An 18,159-nucleotide genomic window follows, 5' to 3' on the forward strand; every position below is an offset into this window, starting at 1 on the left:
GAGTGAAAAATTCTCAAAGGGATGCCAAACAAACAATCATCCAACCAATGTTAAATAGTCATTGTCATTCAAATCTTTATTAAAAAATGAATAGATAGTTACTGTATTTCATATTGAAAATTTAAAACAAAAACCACATACATGTATGTTTAGCATTAAAAATCTACAAATTGTATTAGATTAAAACTACCTTTATTGGGAAAATTTATTACGGTTGCATGAACAAGGTGGAAAAAATCAGCATTGTCACTTTATTTACTATGACAGAGATATTGTACTCATAGAGAGAGAGAGTTTTATTCACAAGACGCGAATGCTAAAATATCTAATCAATGGGTAACATATAAAAATTATGTATAATATGATACTGTTCTAATTTGTTCTGTGAAGAATACGATAAATTCTACGTAAAAATCATTATATAAATTGCAAGGATATCACCATCTTGACATTGAATAGGGATTCCTAAAGATTGCTTTCTTCTATTGAGAGATTTCCATTACACCATGAGTTGCAAGTCAAACTGCAATGTAAGTTGACTGGGCCGAAATCGCAACACGGGTGGTAAAAATAAAGAACCAGAGCCACGAATAGCCAAAAATGGCCCTTAGTCAGAACATGATATTATTCTCGGGGACAGAAGCCAATAATATCTTTTTTTTCAAATATGTGATTCTTTTTCCGATATCTTTTCATTTTGTTTAGTTATTGACGTTCAAAGTACCCATTGTTTTGGCCAGATTGTTATTGACGTTGCAATTTTGCAATGTAAGGTCACAATTTTACAACGTTTCAAGTACTTTTACGTGAAAGTTCTCTAGGTATAAAAGTGAAACAAAAACACTATTCAGTGCAATTTAATTATAATATTGTAAATATTTAAATCTGTCTATGTTAATTCTATACTAAAACACACACCTATATAGTATACTCGTACATCTCTTTCTTCTCTCTCTGTTTGTCTCCTTCCCTCTCTTTATATTTTTTTAATTTTTATATATGTAACCATTCAACAGGTTTAAAGTAATATTAATTCAGTACCTCTTTACTTAGCTTTGTTATTTAAGTATGACATAAAGATAAACCCAATTCCAATATTTTAACTGTATAACCATTTATTGCACATACCGATAAAAAAAATTTAGGGGGGGGGGGGTCTTAAAATGTACACGAAAACACGGTGGATCCAACCGTTGACTTACGAATAAGATCTATTGACCTATGTGTGTGCGTTTCAATATTACATTTAGTTTATGTTGCATATTGATCACTTCTTTTAACAATCTTTTATAAGTTTGCGGGTTTTTATTTTTATTATTTGTTTGGGGGGTGTTATTATCCCGCATGTACATGTACACACGTCGAAAACAGTAATAGCCAAGCTTTGGACAGCGGCGTTATTTCAGACGCACTTTGCTACAGTGAAACAAAAACACTATTCAGTGCAATTTAATTATAATATTGTAAATATTTAAATCTGTCTATGTTAATTCTATATGAAAACACACACCGATATAGTATACTCGTACATCTCTTTCTTCAAAAACACTATTAATATAGAATTAACATAGACAGATTTAAATATTTACAATATTATAATTAAATTGCACTGAATAGTGTTTTTGAAGAAAGAGATGTAAGAGTATACTATATAGGTGTGTGTTTTCAGTGCAATTTAATTATGATATTGTAAATATTTAAATCTGTCTATGTTAATTCTATATTAAAACACACACCGATATAGTATACTCGTACATCTCTTTCTTCTTTCTCTGTTTGTCTCCTTTGGACAGTGAGTAAACATTTTAATCCTATGTTTCACACTTTTATTTGTGTTTTGCTATATAGGGAGTTACGTTTATGATGAGTGTGTGTGTGTGGGGTGGGGGGGGGGATAGGGAAACTGTTACAAAAGTAGCCGTACATGTACAGAATAACACCTGAACATTTAGTTTAGCCATATGGGTATAATTTATTTTACATTAAGCTAAGAAAATGTTCACGTGAACTAATCATCAGGTAAAATATGTTCCATTTATTTAATTTCATTAGTTTCCTATCCGGATCATTTATTACAATAATATCTAGACCTGTGTGTATTTCAAAATGCCTTAATTATTATCATTAACTCCATAACAGCTATGAAACGAATTCATGAATTAAAAAGTCTTATTCTGATACTGCTACATATAATAGAACCAAACTCCCTCCTCGCATATATTTGGTTAGTGTGCAAACAAAATTAAGTGGATGTTATTTTCACATAAATAGAAACAAGAATTTTATCAACCAAGGGGTTAACTCTATGGTGAATTAACACATCTGTAGTTTGGCATCCACCATAAAATTTGCTTATTTTAACACTTTCACATTTCTTCCTGTCATTAGGTTTAGTTTTTATCTTACATAAAATGCATGAGGGAAACCTTTCTCCGTTATCAGACACTTCCTCCATGTTACAAACACTCAAACTAAATTAAGCAGGACAAAAAAAGTGGTTTAATAATGTGTTCAGTTCTTCCTTCTATAATGCTTAGTAATATTTTACTTAATTATGTAGGATAATATATTTAAAAAATAAATACATCAACTTTTACTTCAGGAACGAGTGTCATTCATATGTTCACCTCTATTTTAATCAGTATTAATGATATTTTCTTTTTTCCATTTGTCTCTTTTATTTCGTTATAAGATTTGTGGTTTTGAATATTTGCTGTTGAGACTGAATTTTCAATGATAAATATAATTGAAACAATGAAAAATACACTATTTTCGTTAACATTCTTTTTAAATTATTTTTTCTTTTTCATTTTCGAATTATTCATTATTATTATCCCTTTTTTTAACTGCCTTTAATTTTGCTAATTAGATCAAATGTAATTCTGTTTGTCAATGAATTTCATTTAAAAGCAAAACAAGATCCATATTGTTAGATATATATTTCTTATTCATATTTGTATGTATTTCTATATATTGATTTCTGACGGATGAAATATGCAATAGACCGGAATAGCTGTGTGTCGAAATATAACGGTACCCGATGACGTATGTCCAAATCGGTTGACACGTAAACAGTTGTAGATAGTTCAGATACTTGTAGCCAACAGTCTATCCTTTGTATTGTTATGTGGACGCCTAATTTTTGTCTGGTACCCATATATTGTACTATAATTTAGAAATCATTAAACAATACGGGATAGGCCAATATATCTTCGCATCTAAGTAGCTTATCGAGTTAGGCACCCCTCGGCCCTCCAAGTCTTTTTATGTACTGCGACTGCAATTTCAACATGCTAATCAGTGCCAAGAAAACTGAATGCACGGAGATGAAACATGTGAAGCCAGATATTTATTAAATTCAACGGCCTTCAGATAATTAAAATATATATATAGTGTGAAAACGTAAAAAGAAAATGTGTGGAAGTAAAGACGCGGCGCAGACGATGGGTGGATCTCGATTGAATCTGGAGTGGATTGGAGGACTTAGCTTCGTAATTGTTTGATCAAATAACTAAAACTGTTAACTAGTGCAAGGTTTTTGTAACTATCCCTAACATGGTTACATATATATTCAAGTTCATAAATTGAGCATATAATCTATTTGAAATTTTGGGGGCAAAATCAATTGATGTACGTAGCCCGATTCCGACGATGGCGCGGATCCGGTTTTATTTCAATAATATTTATTGAAATAATAATATTTTATTAACTTTGAATAATTACTGGTTTTGTAAAAAGACAATGGAACAATCCCCAACTATGATATTTAAATATTACGATTTGTATTAAACCTATAGAATGGAAAAGTATTCGGATTTCGTGCATGGAATGTGAAATTCCGGTTATTTGCAGAACATAAAAAGTAAAAATTCACTCCCCAGGCCTCGATCCAAAAATACTCTTAACTTCTATGCAGTATGTAATATACTAATTTACAATTCATTAATATTTATTGGATCGAGGCCTGGGGGTTATACAAATTTTTGGTGCATATTGTTGGATATTATCAACTTTTACAAATATAGCACAACTTTTATGGGTTTTGCATGTTAAAATTTCTATATGCGTGAATTTTCGCGGAAAAAACACACTGGATTTATAAAGAAGAAGGTATAAGCTATTTCATACCATGGTGAAATTTTGGAATGAAGATACTTTATTTTACTCAAAATCACAGGGCCATATTTGGGTATTCGTGGCTCTTGTTCTTTCTACAGAAACAGAAAGATTACATTGTAGTTACTTCGATTTTAAAATTCCAAATCACCTGCAGATCATTGCCATCTGACATACATTTAGCTATAGACTGACCACATCACGTGCATGTAACAGATTTTACTGTTCAAACGGCGAAAATGGTTTCAAACATTCAATCACAGACTATAACCACTGAATGACGAGAAGTGGCAATACAACATTTACAATAAATGGTACCAGTTATATTGCAAGTTGTTCTCAGACAGCTTAAGTAAAGGACTGCTAATCTTTTAACGTTCTCCAATATCAGTTGATAAATGATGTGAATGTGAATCAGGTAAGTATACGGTATACCAGCATGATGATTACTCTTGTGAGGTTCGTGTTGATTGCAGGATAGAGTTGGAAGTAATTACGGTTTGGTCGTCAAAAATTTGAAAAAGTAAGGATAAAAAAATGATTGACTTTTACAGAGAGGACGAGGAAAGGTTGTGATACATGTACCAACAAACTTTCTTACATTATGACTCTACATTGCTTGCGAAAACAACGCCATTCATTATAAGAAAACTTCCTTTAATATAGTAAATGCTCTATGTATTCCTCATATTGACGTCATGAACTCAGGACCGCAACAAACTGTGCCTTCTCCAGTTAGGAGGGAAATTACGTAAGCGAAATTGTGAAAATTATTGTCCATTATGGTAAATCGGGCATATCCGCTGTTTACTGTTATTTACCGTCTCTCAGTGAAGTGTCCATTACCGGTCATGAGACCTCTAACGTATCCTACAGTCTGATTTCCGTCTTCTCCTCGATCAAAAAATTCAAAACTGCACGTATTTCACAACAAGCCAATGTAATACAGACGAGGCACGAATATTTCAGATATCAGTGAGAAAAAAGATAGGTTTCTCCAATTTTCAAATCAGATGTTAAATGACTTCAAATATCTACTTTTGAAAGAAAATATACTCACGTGAATCCCAAGGACATGTTTTTCGCTTTCAATCCTATAAAGCTATTTAGTTTATGACACCGTATTTCAAACATGGGAGATAGGAGCAGGGTTTATCTTGGTTTGTGACCCAAATTTACAGTTACTGTATGATATGTAATTCTTTATCATGAACTTAACGTCATAGGGGAATTTCCTTTAATGATATTTTCTGAAAATAGCATACTGTGTTTCTCATCAAATTGTACATTAATTTTATCGAGTAAAAGTAAAGTTGAATCATTTAAACCAAACAGGAAATTAGAATGAGGGTCAATTTTAAAAGAAAGAAATAGCTATTTTCTTTTTGTATAGTTACTACTTACGTATATGATAGATTTACTATGTCTCATTTATTTAAAGCTAAGTGCAACATTTCCAACGGGATGTCACTCCACTAACTGTCAATTCAAAAATGAATATTCATTACTAATTTCCGTTACAAACACACAAACTTCCTTCTTCCCGGGAAAATCCACTGAACCCGTTAGGAAGACATTCCATTTGGAAGGCGTAATTTGCACAAGATGTCTCATGAGAATATCAAAGATTTTGGTAAATCGGTGTACGGGAAAACGCCTGGTATAGTGTTCAGTTATCATGGAGACGATGAGAACAAACATCTAGTTCAACTACGATCCGATCAGGGTGAACATAAATCTAAATACAATACTGCGCGTGAAACATCCAATCGTGTCTCCGTAAACTTTGGAAATATTTCTGTTTCAAACCTAAAGCGGAGTTTGAACGAGCAACTGTTGGAAAAGAAGACGGAGGACGAATTAAAGTGTCTTACGGATGAAAATCAAACATCGCCAATACCAAACCATGGAATAGTGTTTGATAACCAAATACTCTCTGCAGGTTCATCGCTATATTCTAAAAGGAAAACCAGTGTTGTAAAGAACACTGACCATGTTCAAACTAAAGCAAGTCGAGAAAAGGTTAATTTGAACAAATCTGTGACGATAAAGAAGCCCTTGTTGGACGAACTGAGTGGAATATCCGTTAAGGACTTATCTACCAGCTTAATCAGGCTCAAATTGAAGGAAGAAAGAGAGACAAAAAGACCCATTAGTGATCAGGGAGATATTGAAGAACATGAGTCATCCGAATTTCCTCATGAGCATTGTTTAGCCTGTTTTCACAGGAATTGCGAAAAAATGAAGGATTGTCCTGTGGTAAAATGCAAGAACAAATGTGAAGCTTTTTTTCATAGATGCAAACAGCGAGAGCATGATGAAATGTGTAAATACACTATCATTTCTTGTATCAACAAAACTATCGGATGCAAAATGGAAATGCCAAGAAACAAGCTCTCGTATCATCTACAGCATTGCACTAAAATGACGAAAGCAGAATTAAGGACTCCAAGCTTCAGTTTCCATCGACACTCTGGTGACTATCAGCAAACGTTTGCGAACGGAAGACCATCTGTAAAGTATAATGACATACACGAACATTGTCTTCATTGTCACAACATCAGCTGTTCAGAGGAGCCAGAGTGCATGATCAAACGATGTTCTAACAAAGGGTGCTCGATGAAATTGCATGCATGTAAAATCAAAGATCACAAACGAATTTGTCTATTTAAGGAAATTCCCTGCATCAATAAAGAATATGGATGCCAATATAAAATTTCCAGAATACTTCTTACAGAACATTTACGTACTTGTCCAGTCATGAATTTTGAAGCGTTGGGTCTACCCCCATATAATCTTTTGCAGAATACCAACGAGCAAAGCCACCATTGTGAAAACTGCTACAACAGTAACTGTACAGTTCCAGTGAACAAGAAATGCATTATGAAGGAATGTGGCTGTGGTGCTCTTCTGCATGCTTGTAAGTGGGAAGACCATTATGAAAACACATGCCCCGCACTCGTCATGTACTGCATAAATTTCGACGCAGGATGCAAGATGATCCTCACCCGTAGCATGTTAACAACACATCTTTTCCACTGTCCAGCCATGAATTGGGAACGTCGGAAACAGTTACCAAGCGACAGAAACTTAGACGAATCCGATTATTCTCCCATGAACATAGTATCAGAACCCACAGTCGAAACTGATTCAGATGAACATGTTTATGAAAAATTGCCAAAACGCAAGAAAAAAGGCAGAAAAAACTGCAAAGTAATGTAAGAATTAGAAAGACAACAACAATACTTCTGTTTCGTTTTTGGTTCAGGAATTCAAAATTGATAAGTTTTCATCAACGGTGGAACACATATGAAAATATTACAATCAATTTTGAACTCATTCTGCTTCATGTCGAAAGAATTTAATGTTTTCTGACTCAAACGTGCTTCAAATATGAAATTCTAATCCGTATTAAGTGAATCTTAAAGAATAAGTGTATATACAAATGACCTTCATCAAGTCTGTCCTGTAAGTTTGTGCACTCAGCGATCTAATGCCGGAATATTACCATTAGTAAAACACTGTAATTCGATACGCTAATCAAATGCGAGAGATTATCATTGTATATCATGCCCACCTTTAATGTTCACTTCGTTATATCGCTTTTGGGTGATCTGATCATCATTTGCCAAATGGACTTCAGCGTAACGTTGCGTTTCATCACCTCATTTATTGTTAGTAGATAACATATATATAATCATATGCTTTTTGAAGGGACTTTCTGATTACATAATATTTGTGTGATGTTGAGTTTAATTTTAGCATTGTCTCTGGTCATCACTGACCATCATATCATTACAAAGTTTCGTCATTTACGGAGTACTATTCAATAAACGACATTTTCTATCAAAGTTGTGTTCTTTATCTGATTATTAAAACATTAACTTTCTTTTGTTGGCAATTCAATTGAAGAACATGAAGGAGATCGAAACATTCGTACTTCAGCTTTTAACGAGCACCATGTTAGTAGCACACAAACATTTGTAACGAAACCATGATTTAATGGGTATAATATATTTCTTTCAGCAGATAAAGAGCAAGCTTTTAATTAAGTTATTATATAAAAAAAATGAATTTCGTTCTATTTACCAATGCAAGTAAATATCTATTTTCCATATAACTATCAAAGGTGAAAATGACGAACAGTAATCCATCTCATAACTCTTACAAGCCATACAAAATAAAGAGTTGGGCAAACGTTGACCTCTGGATCTAACATAGGTGGGATCAGGTACTTAGGAAGCGTAAGTATTCCTTGTCAACCAGTCACAACCCTATGTCTTGTTCAGGTAAACGGAATTACCCGTAGTCAAAATCAATGTGCCAAAAATGGCGTAACAATCGGTATGAAACACGCCAGACACCAATAGACCCATTGATAAGTTGCATTGGCAAACTAGATTGTTATAACCACCATAGACTTGGCGAAATGCTGACTTCGAACGAGACTGTTCCAACCCATGCACCATCAACTTGCTTGTCAGTAGCCTGTCTCGATTGGAAAACTGATGATACGCAGAAGAGGCTCTTGCGTCTCTGATCAGTTGAGAGATATAAACACCATATGCACTTGATAATGAAGTGTTGCTATATGAATATCGGAAGTTGACGATAGAGAAGCTGATACCATCCCGTTTATCAAAAAGTTGAGTTGTTAGTTTGCCGTTTATTTTTATTTTCAATAAAATATCTAATTATGGAGCAGAAGTGGACGACGCTGTGGTATCTTTTATTTCGAGTCCACAGGGATATATCAAATTGACATATGAATGAAAATTATTATTGTTAATAGATAATACGTTGTTCTGCGTATAGTCAGTTTTTAAATCGAGGTAAGCTACTGACAAACAAGTTGATGGTACAGGGGTTTAAAACAATCTCGATTGGAGTCAGCATTTCGCAAACTTTATGGTCGTTATAACGATCTAGTTCGTCAATACAACCTATCATTGGGTCAAATGCTGTCTGACGTGTTTCATACCGATTGTTAGGCCGTTCTTGGCACACTGATTTTGACTGCGGATAACTCCGTTTACCTGATCAGGATATAGGGCTCACGGCGGGTGGGACCGGTCAACAGGGGATGCTTACTCCTCCTAGGCACCCGATCCCACCTCTGGTGTGTCCAGGGGTCCGTGTTTGCCCAACTATCTATTTTGTATTTCTTATAGGAGTTATGAGATTGATCACTGTTCGTTATCTTCACCTTGCATATATCTAGGCCTAAAAGTCGCATTGAAAGCCACACCAAGCGATTTTTTTTTCTCCTCACGTAGGCGTTTTTTAATAAATTCCCAAGGTGAAGATAACGAACAGTGATCAACCTCATAACTCCTATAAGCAATACAAAATACAGAGATGGGCAAACAATGAATATAATGCATGTAATTATTTTTTAAAATGTTCTTAAATTCATTTAGAGTAAAGATATCGTTCATTTCATTCATGTGCGCAACAATTCAAATAAGCATTTAAAAATTCGTTCTCTATTCAATATTATTTAACTGTGATCATCTAGTTTCATTGGATATTTTGAGGTAGTGGTTACGAAAATATTTTCGTCAAATAACATAACAGATTTAAATTTTGTTAAACTTATGATCACGAATTGCCGTTTTCAATCCATACCGAAAATGACCCTAAGTTTGTAAACGAGCAATTGAAAAATTTCATGTTAAACAATGACACCCATCATAAAACGGCTTCTTCATGGCCGAATGCAAACGGCAAAGTGGAGCGTTAGAATAGATCTGTAAATAGCATATGCTGAAGGTCAGGATTGGAAATCGAAACGTGGTCTATTTGTTGTGTTGTATCGGAATGCACCGCACTAGTCGTCTGGTGTTTGTCCATCTCAGTTTCTCTTTGGTCGTATAGACTTCGCACAAAGTTGCCTGAGCTTTTTTGCTATTATGTTGATGACCTTGATGTACTCGACCGTGATGTGGAAAGAAATGAAAAAGGCGAAGTGTATTCAGATAAACGTCGTAGGGCACATGAAGCCGATAATCGTGCAGGTGATCAAGTTCTCGTGAAACATGACCGCGAGAATATGTTGTCTACAGCATTTAATAGATGACCCTTTAAAGTGGTTCAGATGAATGGGTACAGTGCAGTAAAAGTTGTTGAATCAGATCAGGGGTGCCAACGAAATGTCACTCATTTAAAGAAGTGTAATGAGAAAAAGTATGTGTACATGTACATCAAAGTCCGCATACATATATATTAATGATGTTGAAGTTATTGATGAAAACTATGAAACAAATATTGATATCAACCAGAAAGTGATTGTAGATCTGAGCCTGTCAGTATTTCTAATGATACCTGTGACACAAATGTTGATAAAATTGTCAGCCGTAGACCTGTAAGAAACAAGAAACTTGCACCCAATTTTGAGGGATTTTCAATGGTCTGAAGTAGTTCATGTGCATTAATTATGATGATCTAGCATGATAATTATGTAGGTTCTTTATATAGCAGTAGTGAGTTTGCTCAAGATATTTTATTTGCATAGGGGAATGTGATTGTCTCTTGAAATAAACATATGGTTTCTAGTGTACAATTGTGATGTGTATAAGATAGGTTTCGTTGAGACTTGGGCTTTTGGTGAGAAAGAAAGGGATGTAGTATCAGTGCATGTAGTAGTATATAACTGATTAATATGAGGGAGATAACTTTATTCTCAGTAATTACATGTATAATTTCATGTTCAGTTATCCTCCATTGCCTTTTCGTCTTGGCTCCAGTTTAATAAATATATAGTTTTAAATGACGTGTGTCGGTTTATTCTGATTGAATCGGTATACATGTAGTCGGTGTAAATTCTACAAGATGGCAAGCATGCGCTCAATATTACAAAAGCAATGACGAACAAGATTGCTACACATAGTCATGTCCCACACCGCCGCAAAAAAGTTGAAGAATAAAAGTCCCATAACTCCTGTACTAAAATTTGTCGAATAAAAATGACGGCGCAATATGATCAACTACATATGGTGACTAACAATCCAACAAAATTTGAATAAAAACGGTTTCCGAGGAGTTGCGTCCACAAAGTGTTTCTATAGTGTATCAAGTACAAATTCAACAAAGTTCTATAACTCCTGTAAAATTTATCGAATCAAAATGACGGCGCAATATAATCAAATACATACGGTGACTAACAATCCAACAAAATTTTAACAAAAACGGTTTCTGGGGAGTTGCGTCCACAAAGTGTTTCTATAGTGTAGCATGTACAAATTCAACAAAGTTCCATAACTCCTGTAAAATGTATCGAAACCACATATGGTGACTAACAATCCAACAAAATTTGAACAAAAACTGTTGAGCGGTTTTTGAGGAGTTGTGTCCACAAAGTGTTTCTATAGTGTAACATGTACAAATTCAGCAAAGTTCCATAACTCCTGTAAAAGAACAAGTGCCACGAATACCCAAATATGGCCCTGTGATTTTGAGTTAAATAAAGTATCTTCATTCCAAAATTTCACCATGGTATGAAATAGCTTATACCTTCTTCTTTATAAATCCAGTGTGTTTTTTCCGCGAAAATTCACGTACGTGGAAATTATAACATGCAAAACCCATAGCAGTTGTGTTATTTTTGTAAAAGTTGATAATATTCAACAATATGCACCAACAATTTGTACAACCCCCAGACCTCGATCCAATAAATATTAATGAATTGTAAATTAGTATATTGCATACTGCATAGAAGTTAAGAGGTTTTTTGTTGTGTTTTTTTTTTTTTTTTTTTTTTTTTTTTTTGATCGAGGCCTGGGGGATAAGTGAATTTTTACTTTTTATTTTGTGCAAATAACCGGAATTTCACATTCCATGCACGAAATCCGAATACTTTTCCAAACTATAGATGTTTTGCACCAAACTCCGTACAGCGTCAAATTCTCCGGGACTACTTTCCCCTACAAAATATCACAGGTGCTTGTGGACATGACTTCCGGTACCCCCCCCTTCTTGTATTTTTAAATGTTCAATTCCTTGGGTATTTCGGACGTATTTTTGACAAAATATGTAACTTCAGAGTTTATATATTTCAATGGAATACACAAATCTCGCATAGAAACCGTTTTTAAAAATGTCATATCACCGATCATAATATATGTCCTTCGCTGTTTCACATTGACAAAGGACCCGGATGTAAGATTTTTTTTTCCCTATGACCTTTTGACCTAGCATGACGTTAAAGTGTGCAAAACATCTATTGAAAATGGACCGGAAAACCGTGTATGCTGTTGTAAAACGGTGTGAAATTCGAGGAAGTGCGGGAAATGCTAAAAAATCGGGACGCCCCAGAAAAATGGACGGCAGTTGGCTGTATAGATCTACAACATTCATTCGGTTGTTTACGTGTCAACCGATTTGGACATACGTCATCGGGTACCGTTATATTTCGACACACAGCTATTCCGGTCCATTGCATATTTTATCCATCAAGAATCAATATATACAAATACATACAAATATGAATACGAAAAATATATCTAGCAATATGGATCTTGTTTTGCTTTTAAATGAAATTCATTGACAAACAGAATTACATTTGATCTAATTAGCAAAAATACAAGGCAGTTAATAAAAAGGGATAATAATAATGAATAATTCGAAAATGAAAAAAAAAATAATGTAAAAAGAATGTTAACGAAAATAGTGTATATTTCATTGTTTCAATTATATTTATCATTGAAAATTCAGTCTCAACAGCAAATATTCAAAACCACAAATCTTATAACAAAATAAAAAAGACAAATGAAAAAAAAAAAAGATATCATTAATACTGATTAAAATAGAGGTGAACATATGAATGACACTCGTTCCTGAAGTAAAAGTTGATGTATTTATTTTTTAAATATATTTTCCTACATAATTAAGTAAAATATTACTAAGTATTATAGAAGGAAGAACTGAACACAATATTACACCACACTGTCCTACTTAATTTAGTCTGAGTGTTTGTAACATGGAGGAAGTGTCTGATAACGGGAAAAGGTTTCCCTCATGCATTTTAAGTAAGAAAAGAACTAAACCTAATGACAGGAAGAAATGTGAAAGTGTTAATATAAGCAAATTTTATGGTGAATGCCAAACTACAGATGTGCTAATTCACCATGTAGTTAACCCCTTGATTGATAAAATTCTTGTTTCTATTTATTTGAAAATAACATCCGCTTGATTTTGTTTGCACACTAACCAAATATATGCAAGGAGGGAGTTTGGTTTTATTATATGTAGTAGTATCAGAATAAGATTTTTCAATTAATGAATTCGTTTCATAGATGTTATGGAGTTAATGATAATAATTAAGGCATTTTAAAATACACACAGGTCTAGATATTATTGTAATAAATGATCTAGATAGGAAACTAATGAAATTAGGTAAATGGAACATATTTTACCTGGTGATGAGTTAACGTGAACAATTTTTTAGCCTGATGTCAAATAAATTATCTCCATATGGCTCAACTAAATGTTCATGTGTTCTGTAAATGTACAGTTTCCCTATCCCCCCCCCCCCCCCACACACACACACACGCACACATCATAAACATAACTTTCTATATAGCAAAACAAAATAAAAGTGTGAAACATAGGATGAAAATGTTTACTCACTGTCCTTGTACATGTACCAACGTGCGTCTGAAATTACGCCGCTGTCCGAAGCCCCTGGCTATTACTGTTTTCGGCGTGTTTACATGTACATGTGGGATAATAACCCCCCAAACAAATAATAAAAATAAAAATCCGCAAACTTATAAAAGATTGTTAAAAGAAGTTATCAATATGCAACATTAACTACATGTAATATTGAAACCCACATACATAGGCCAATAGATCTTATTCGTAAGTCAACGGTTGGATCCACCGTGTTTTCGTGTACATTTTAAGACACTCCCCCCCCCCCCCCCCCCCCCCCCCCCCGAAAAATATCGGTATGTGCAATAAATGGTTATACAGTTAAGATATTGGGATTGGATTTATCTTCATGTCATACTTAAATAACAAAGTTAGTAAAGAGGTGCTGAATTAATATTACTTTAAAACTGTTGAATGGTTGCATTTAAATGAAAATTAAAACATAAAGAGAGGGAAGGAGACAAACAGAGAGCGGAGAAAGAGATATACGAGTATAATATATAGGTGTGTGTTTTAATATAGAATTAACATAGCCAGATTTAAATATTTACAATATTATAATTGAACTGCACTGAATAGTGTTTTTGTTTCACTTTTATACTTAGAGAACTTTCACGTAAAAGTACATAAAACGTTGTAAAATTGTGACGTTACGTTGCAAAATTGCGACGTTAATAACAATATGGCCAAAACAATGGGTACTTTGAACGTCAATACCTCAAAGAATTGAAAAGATATCGGAAAAACGATAACATATTTGAAAAATTAATATTCTTGACTTCTGTCCCCGAGAATAATATCGTGTTCTGACTAAGGGCCATTTCTGGCTATTCGTGGCCCTCGTTCTTTATCGAATCAAAATGACGGCGCAATATGATCAACTACATATGGTGAATAACAATCCAACAAAATTTGAACAAAAACCGCTGAGCGGTTTCTGAGGAGTTGCGTCCACAAAGTGTTTCTATAGTGTAGCATGTACAAATTCAGCAAAGTTCCATAACTCCTGTAAAATTTATCGAATCAAAATGACGGTGCAATATGATCAACTACATATGGTGACTAACAATCCTACAAAATTTAAATGAAATCCATTGAGCGGCTTCTGGGGAGTTGCGTCCACAAAGTGTTCCTATAGTGTAGCAGTACAAATTCAACAAAGTCCCATAACTCTTGTAAAAACTGTCGAATCAAAATGGCAGCGCAATATGAGCAACTATACATAGTGACTAACAATCCTACAAAATATGAACAAAATCTGTTGAGCGGTTTCTGAGGAGTTGCGCCCAGAAAGTGAAGTGGGACGGACAAACACACGGACACCGGTATTTCTATGTCCCTTTCCGCGTTGCGGTGGGGGACAAAAATGGTTGATATATTGTGATTACTTTACTTATCAGCTTATGAGGAAACAGAGCATGAGGAAATGTTGCCATACAAAGTCTGTTTTATCAAGATTCTACAATGCTTGCGAAACAAGAGTTTTTAGAAGTCGATGCCACACAAAATCTGTTTCATATGCCATAAGTGGTGTAAATTCTAAAGAACGTTTAGGTCATTTAAATTCACATAACTTTTCTCAAATCAAAAACATCCAAACGTATGAATCCCAACACTTTTCACAACCATTCCAATGTTTCCATTCGATAAATTAAAAGCTAGACTTTTGATATTATATACAATTGCTTTTTCAATAAAAAAAAAAAAAAAAAAGAAAGAAATAGTTATATCTAGTGATCAATCATTAAAACATATTTAATTGTTAACCACCACCCTGATTCAACGCACAGGTACATTCAAATGTCAATCGAAATATAAGATACCACGGAGTCTTTTACATCTCTTACGTACTCAGATGTTTTATTCGACATAGTTGTTAACGACAAACTAACAACTCAACTGTATGACAAAATTCAGCTTTTTTATTGTCAACTTCCGATACACACACACACACACACACAGCACAAAAACCCAAAAACACCCTACTTTCTTAAAGTGTCGGATCTGAGAAGATACAAGGCCAGTAAAGAAATTTATAAAAGCACTGAAAAGGCCACGACACTGTTGGTTATTTAAAACTCGAATTTTTGACGCAACCCGCGTCTTTATCAAGAGACATATATTACATAAACAAATAACACGCAAAAACGACAAGTATCGATAAACTACATTGATGACAAGAGTGATACACTGTTGTACTGAGTGATAAAAATGGTGGTGGTTTCGTTGTAAAGCGTGTTTACTGACTATGGTTTAGAGAGTTTGTACCATGGTCGGGTCGGGATGAAAATAGAATTATATTCCAGATCGAATAATTCTATTTTCATCCCGACCCGACCATGGTACAAACTCTCTAAATCATAGTCAGTAAACACGCTTTACAACGAAACCACCACCATTTTTACGATCTAGTTCGTCAATACAACCTCGCATTGGGTCAAATGCTGTCTGACGTGTTTCATACCGATTGTTAGGCCGTTCTTGGCACACTGATTTTGACTGCGGATAACTCCGTTTACCTGATCAGGATATAGGGCTCACGGAGGGTGTGATCGGTCAACCGGGGATGCTTACTCCTCGTAGGCACCTGATCCCACCTCTGGTGTGTCCGGGGGTCCGTGTTTGCCCAACTATCTATTTTGTATTGCTTGTGGGAGTTATGAGATTGATCACTGTTCGTTATCTTCACCTTGTATTATGACGATGTAGAGTACCTCCTTAATATATATAAGGGGAAAAATAGGCAACATATATACCAGAAAGAAAATAAGCATCATTAAGAGTTGAATTAGTCCCAAACACGAAATACGATGACTACACAAATACAGGCAAACTATGAACTCAAAAAATATCACACATGTATGAATGCTGTGGAACAAGGCAATAACGCGCCAAGAAAAGGAAAAACATTGCAAAAAAATCTTCCGAAAAATAAAAATGTCTATTTGATAAAGCTCAGTATGACCAAACAATCAGAAATATTAAAGATACGATACCTGGTGCAGCTTACCGTTTACAGAATGGGGGATTTCTTGCAGATTGTCTTAAGTCTCCTGCAGCTTATCAATGACGAAAAGTTTCCATTGGAAAATATTCCGTTTAAGTTGCTGCTAGACGTGACAAAATGACATGATATCAATTTTCCGAACATTTGTTTTGTTCAGGGGAGACAAAAAAGTCAACAAGAATACAGTATGTTAAATATTGAAATTGTAATTGTATTTTTCTTTGTTTGAATAAAATTACAAGAAATAGTAAATGGGGAAATGTTGAGTATGAAAGGCGAAGATAACAAACAGTGATCAATCTCATAACTCCTATGCTTACTCCTCCTAGGCACCTGCTCCCACCTATGGTGTCTCCAGGGGTCCGTGTTTGCCTAACTAATGGGGGGAAACTACAAATAGTTGCTTAACCTACATTTTCCCGATACTTTATAAAGTATTTCTCAGTTTCATTAGTCGTACAAAAGTGAATTTACCATTGGAATAACATTGCTTATTTTGAGACGTTGACAGAGGTATATGTGAGTGTAAGGAACGATCAGCCTGAGTAGAAATTGACAAACATCCAGTAACAAAACTATGATTATCAAAATGCAAAGTTGATGTACAATGCATGAAATGAATCCTTAGACATTATTTGTTCTTTTTAGCAGATAAAGAGCAAGATTTCAATATAACAGACCTAATAAACCATTATAATAGTGATTATAATAATACAGTATTTCAGAAAGGTGACCTGATTGCTACACCATTAATACCATTATACACAAGAATAATCATTTAAAACACAGTCTCAAAAGCAATCATCAAAGCAAATCAAAATCAGTTAAAATCAGCGCTATCAACTCCTTTTTGTTCCTCAGTTACACAAGGATATGTAACAAGATTTAGTCTATATCACGTTATATATAATTGAATATCAGTAATAAATCTAATATTCCAAATTTCTAGTAAAAGATATAAATGCATAGAATTTAAATACGAGAAGAAAAAAGCATACTTAGATAGTGTTACAGCAGAGGATAATGTATTTCTCTACATTATGTTTATAAATATGTATGTATATAAGGCAGGCTATGCGAAAAATACTTCAATATAGTGACTCGTGCCTGTTTTCGATAAAATAGACATATATACATACATACATGTATATGCATATCCCTAAATATTTACAAATCTATGTTTTAGCCTTTGATGTCTTTACCAATTATTTTGCATGAATGCAATGCAGTTTTGAACAAAGCGCATATAATTGTAATACGTCTATTCCAACGGTTGAGAATTCAGACAGAAATGAAAGTAGAATGTAAGAAATGATTTCCAGTTCTGAAAATACATGAAGGTAAGAACGACACCGCTACACACCGGGTTACTTTTCATGGAGCGA

General features: G+C 34.2%; 2 protein-coding genes across 3 annotated transcripts in view; one reads left to right on the plus strand and one right to left on the minus strand.

Annotated features, from left to right (window-relative positions):
* LOC130053070 (stimulated by retinoic acid gene 6 protein-like) overlaps window positions 1–5,296 on the minus strand; it is a 29,180-nt gene extending 23,884 nt beyond the window's left edge. Inside the window, exon 1 of one of the 2 annotated variants that reach the window (XM_056159630.1) lies at window positions 5,177–5,296. In XM_056159630.1, the coding sequence (XP_056015605.1) occupies window positions 5,177–5,250 (74 nt within the window). In that variant the 5' untranslated portion in view covers window positions 5,251–5,296. Of the gene's footprint in view, window positions 1–4,937; window positions 5,063–5,176 lie in introns of those variants that run through there. The other variant, XM_056159642.1, reaches the window with a different exon arrangement.
* Window positions 5,297–5,703: 407 nt separating this feature from the next.
* LOC130053076 (uncharacterized) lies at window positions 5,704–7,967 on the plus strand. Its single transcript, XM_056159667.1, has one exon. The coding sequence runs from the start codon at window positions 5,722–5,724 to the stop codon at window positions 7,336–7,338; it is 1,617 nt and encodes a 538-aa protein (XP_056015642.1). The 5' UTR covers window positions 5,704–5,721; the 3' UTR covers window positions 7,339–7,967.
* Window positions 7,968–18,159: the final 10,192 nt, after the last annotated feature.

Source organism: Ostrea edulis, chromosome 1, assembly GCF_947568905.1.
Source record: "Ostrea edulis chromosome 1, xbOstEdul1.1, whole genome shotgun sequence".
Classification (NCBI taxonomy): Eukaryota; Metazoa; Mollusca; class Bivalvia; order Ostreida; family Ostreidae; genus Ostrea; species Ostrea edulis.

Bases quoted from the DNA above. Each gene is read 5' to 3' on its own strand.
- LOC130053076 (XM_056159667.1), top strand. From the start codon at position 5,722: ATGTCTCATGAGAATATCAAAGATTTTGGTAAATCGGTGTACGGGAAA.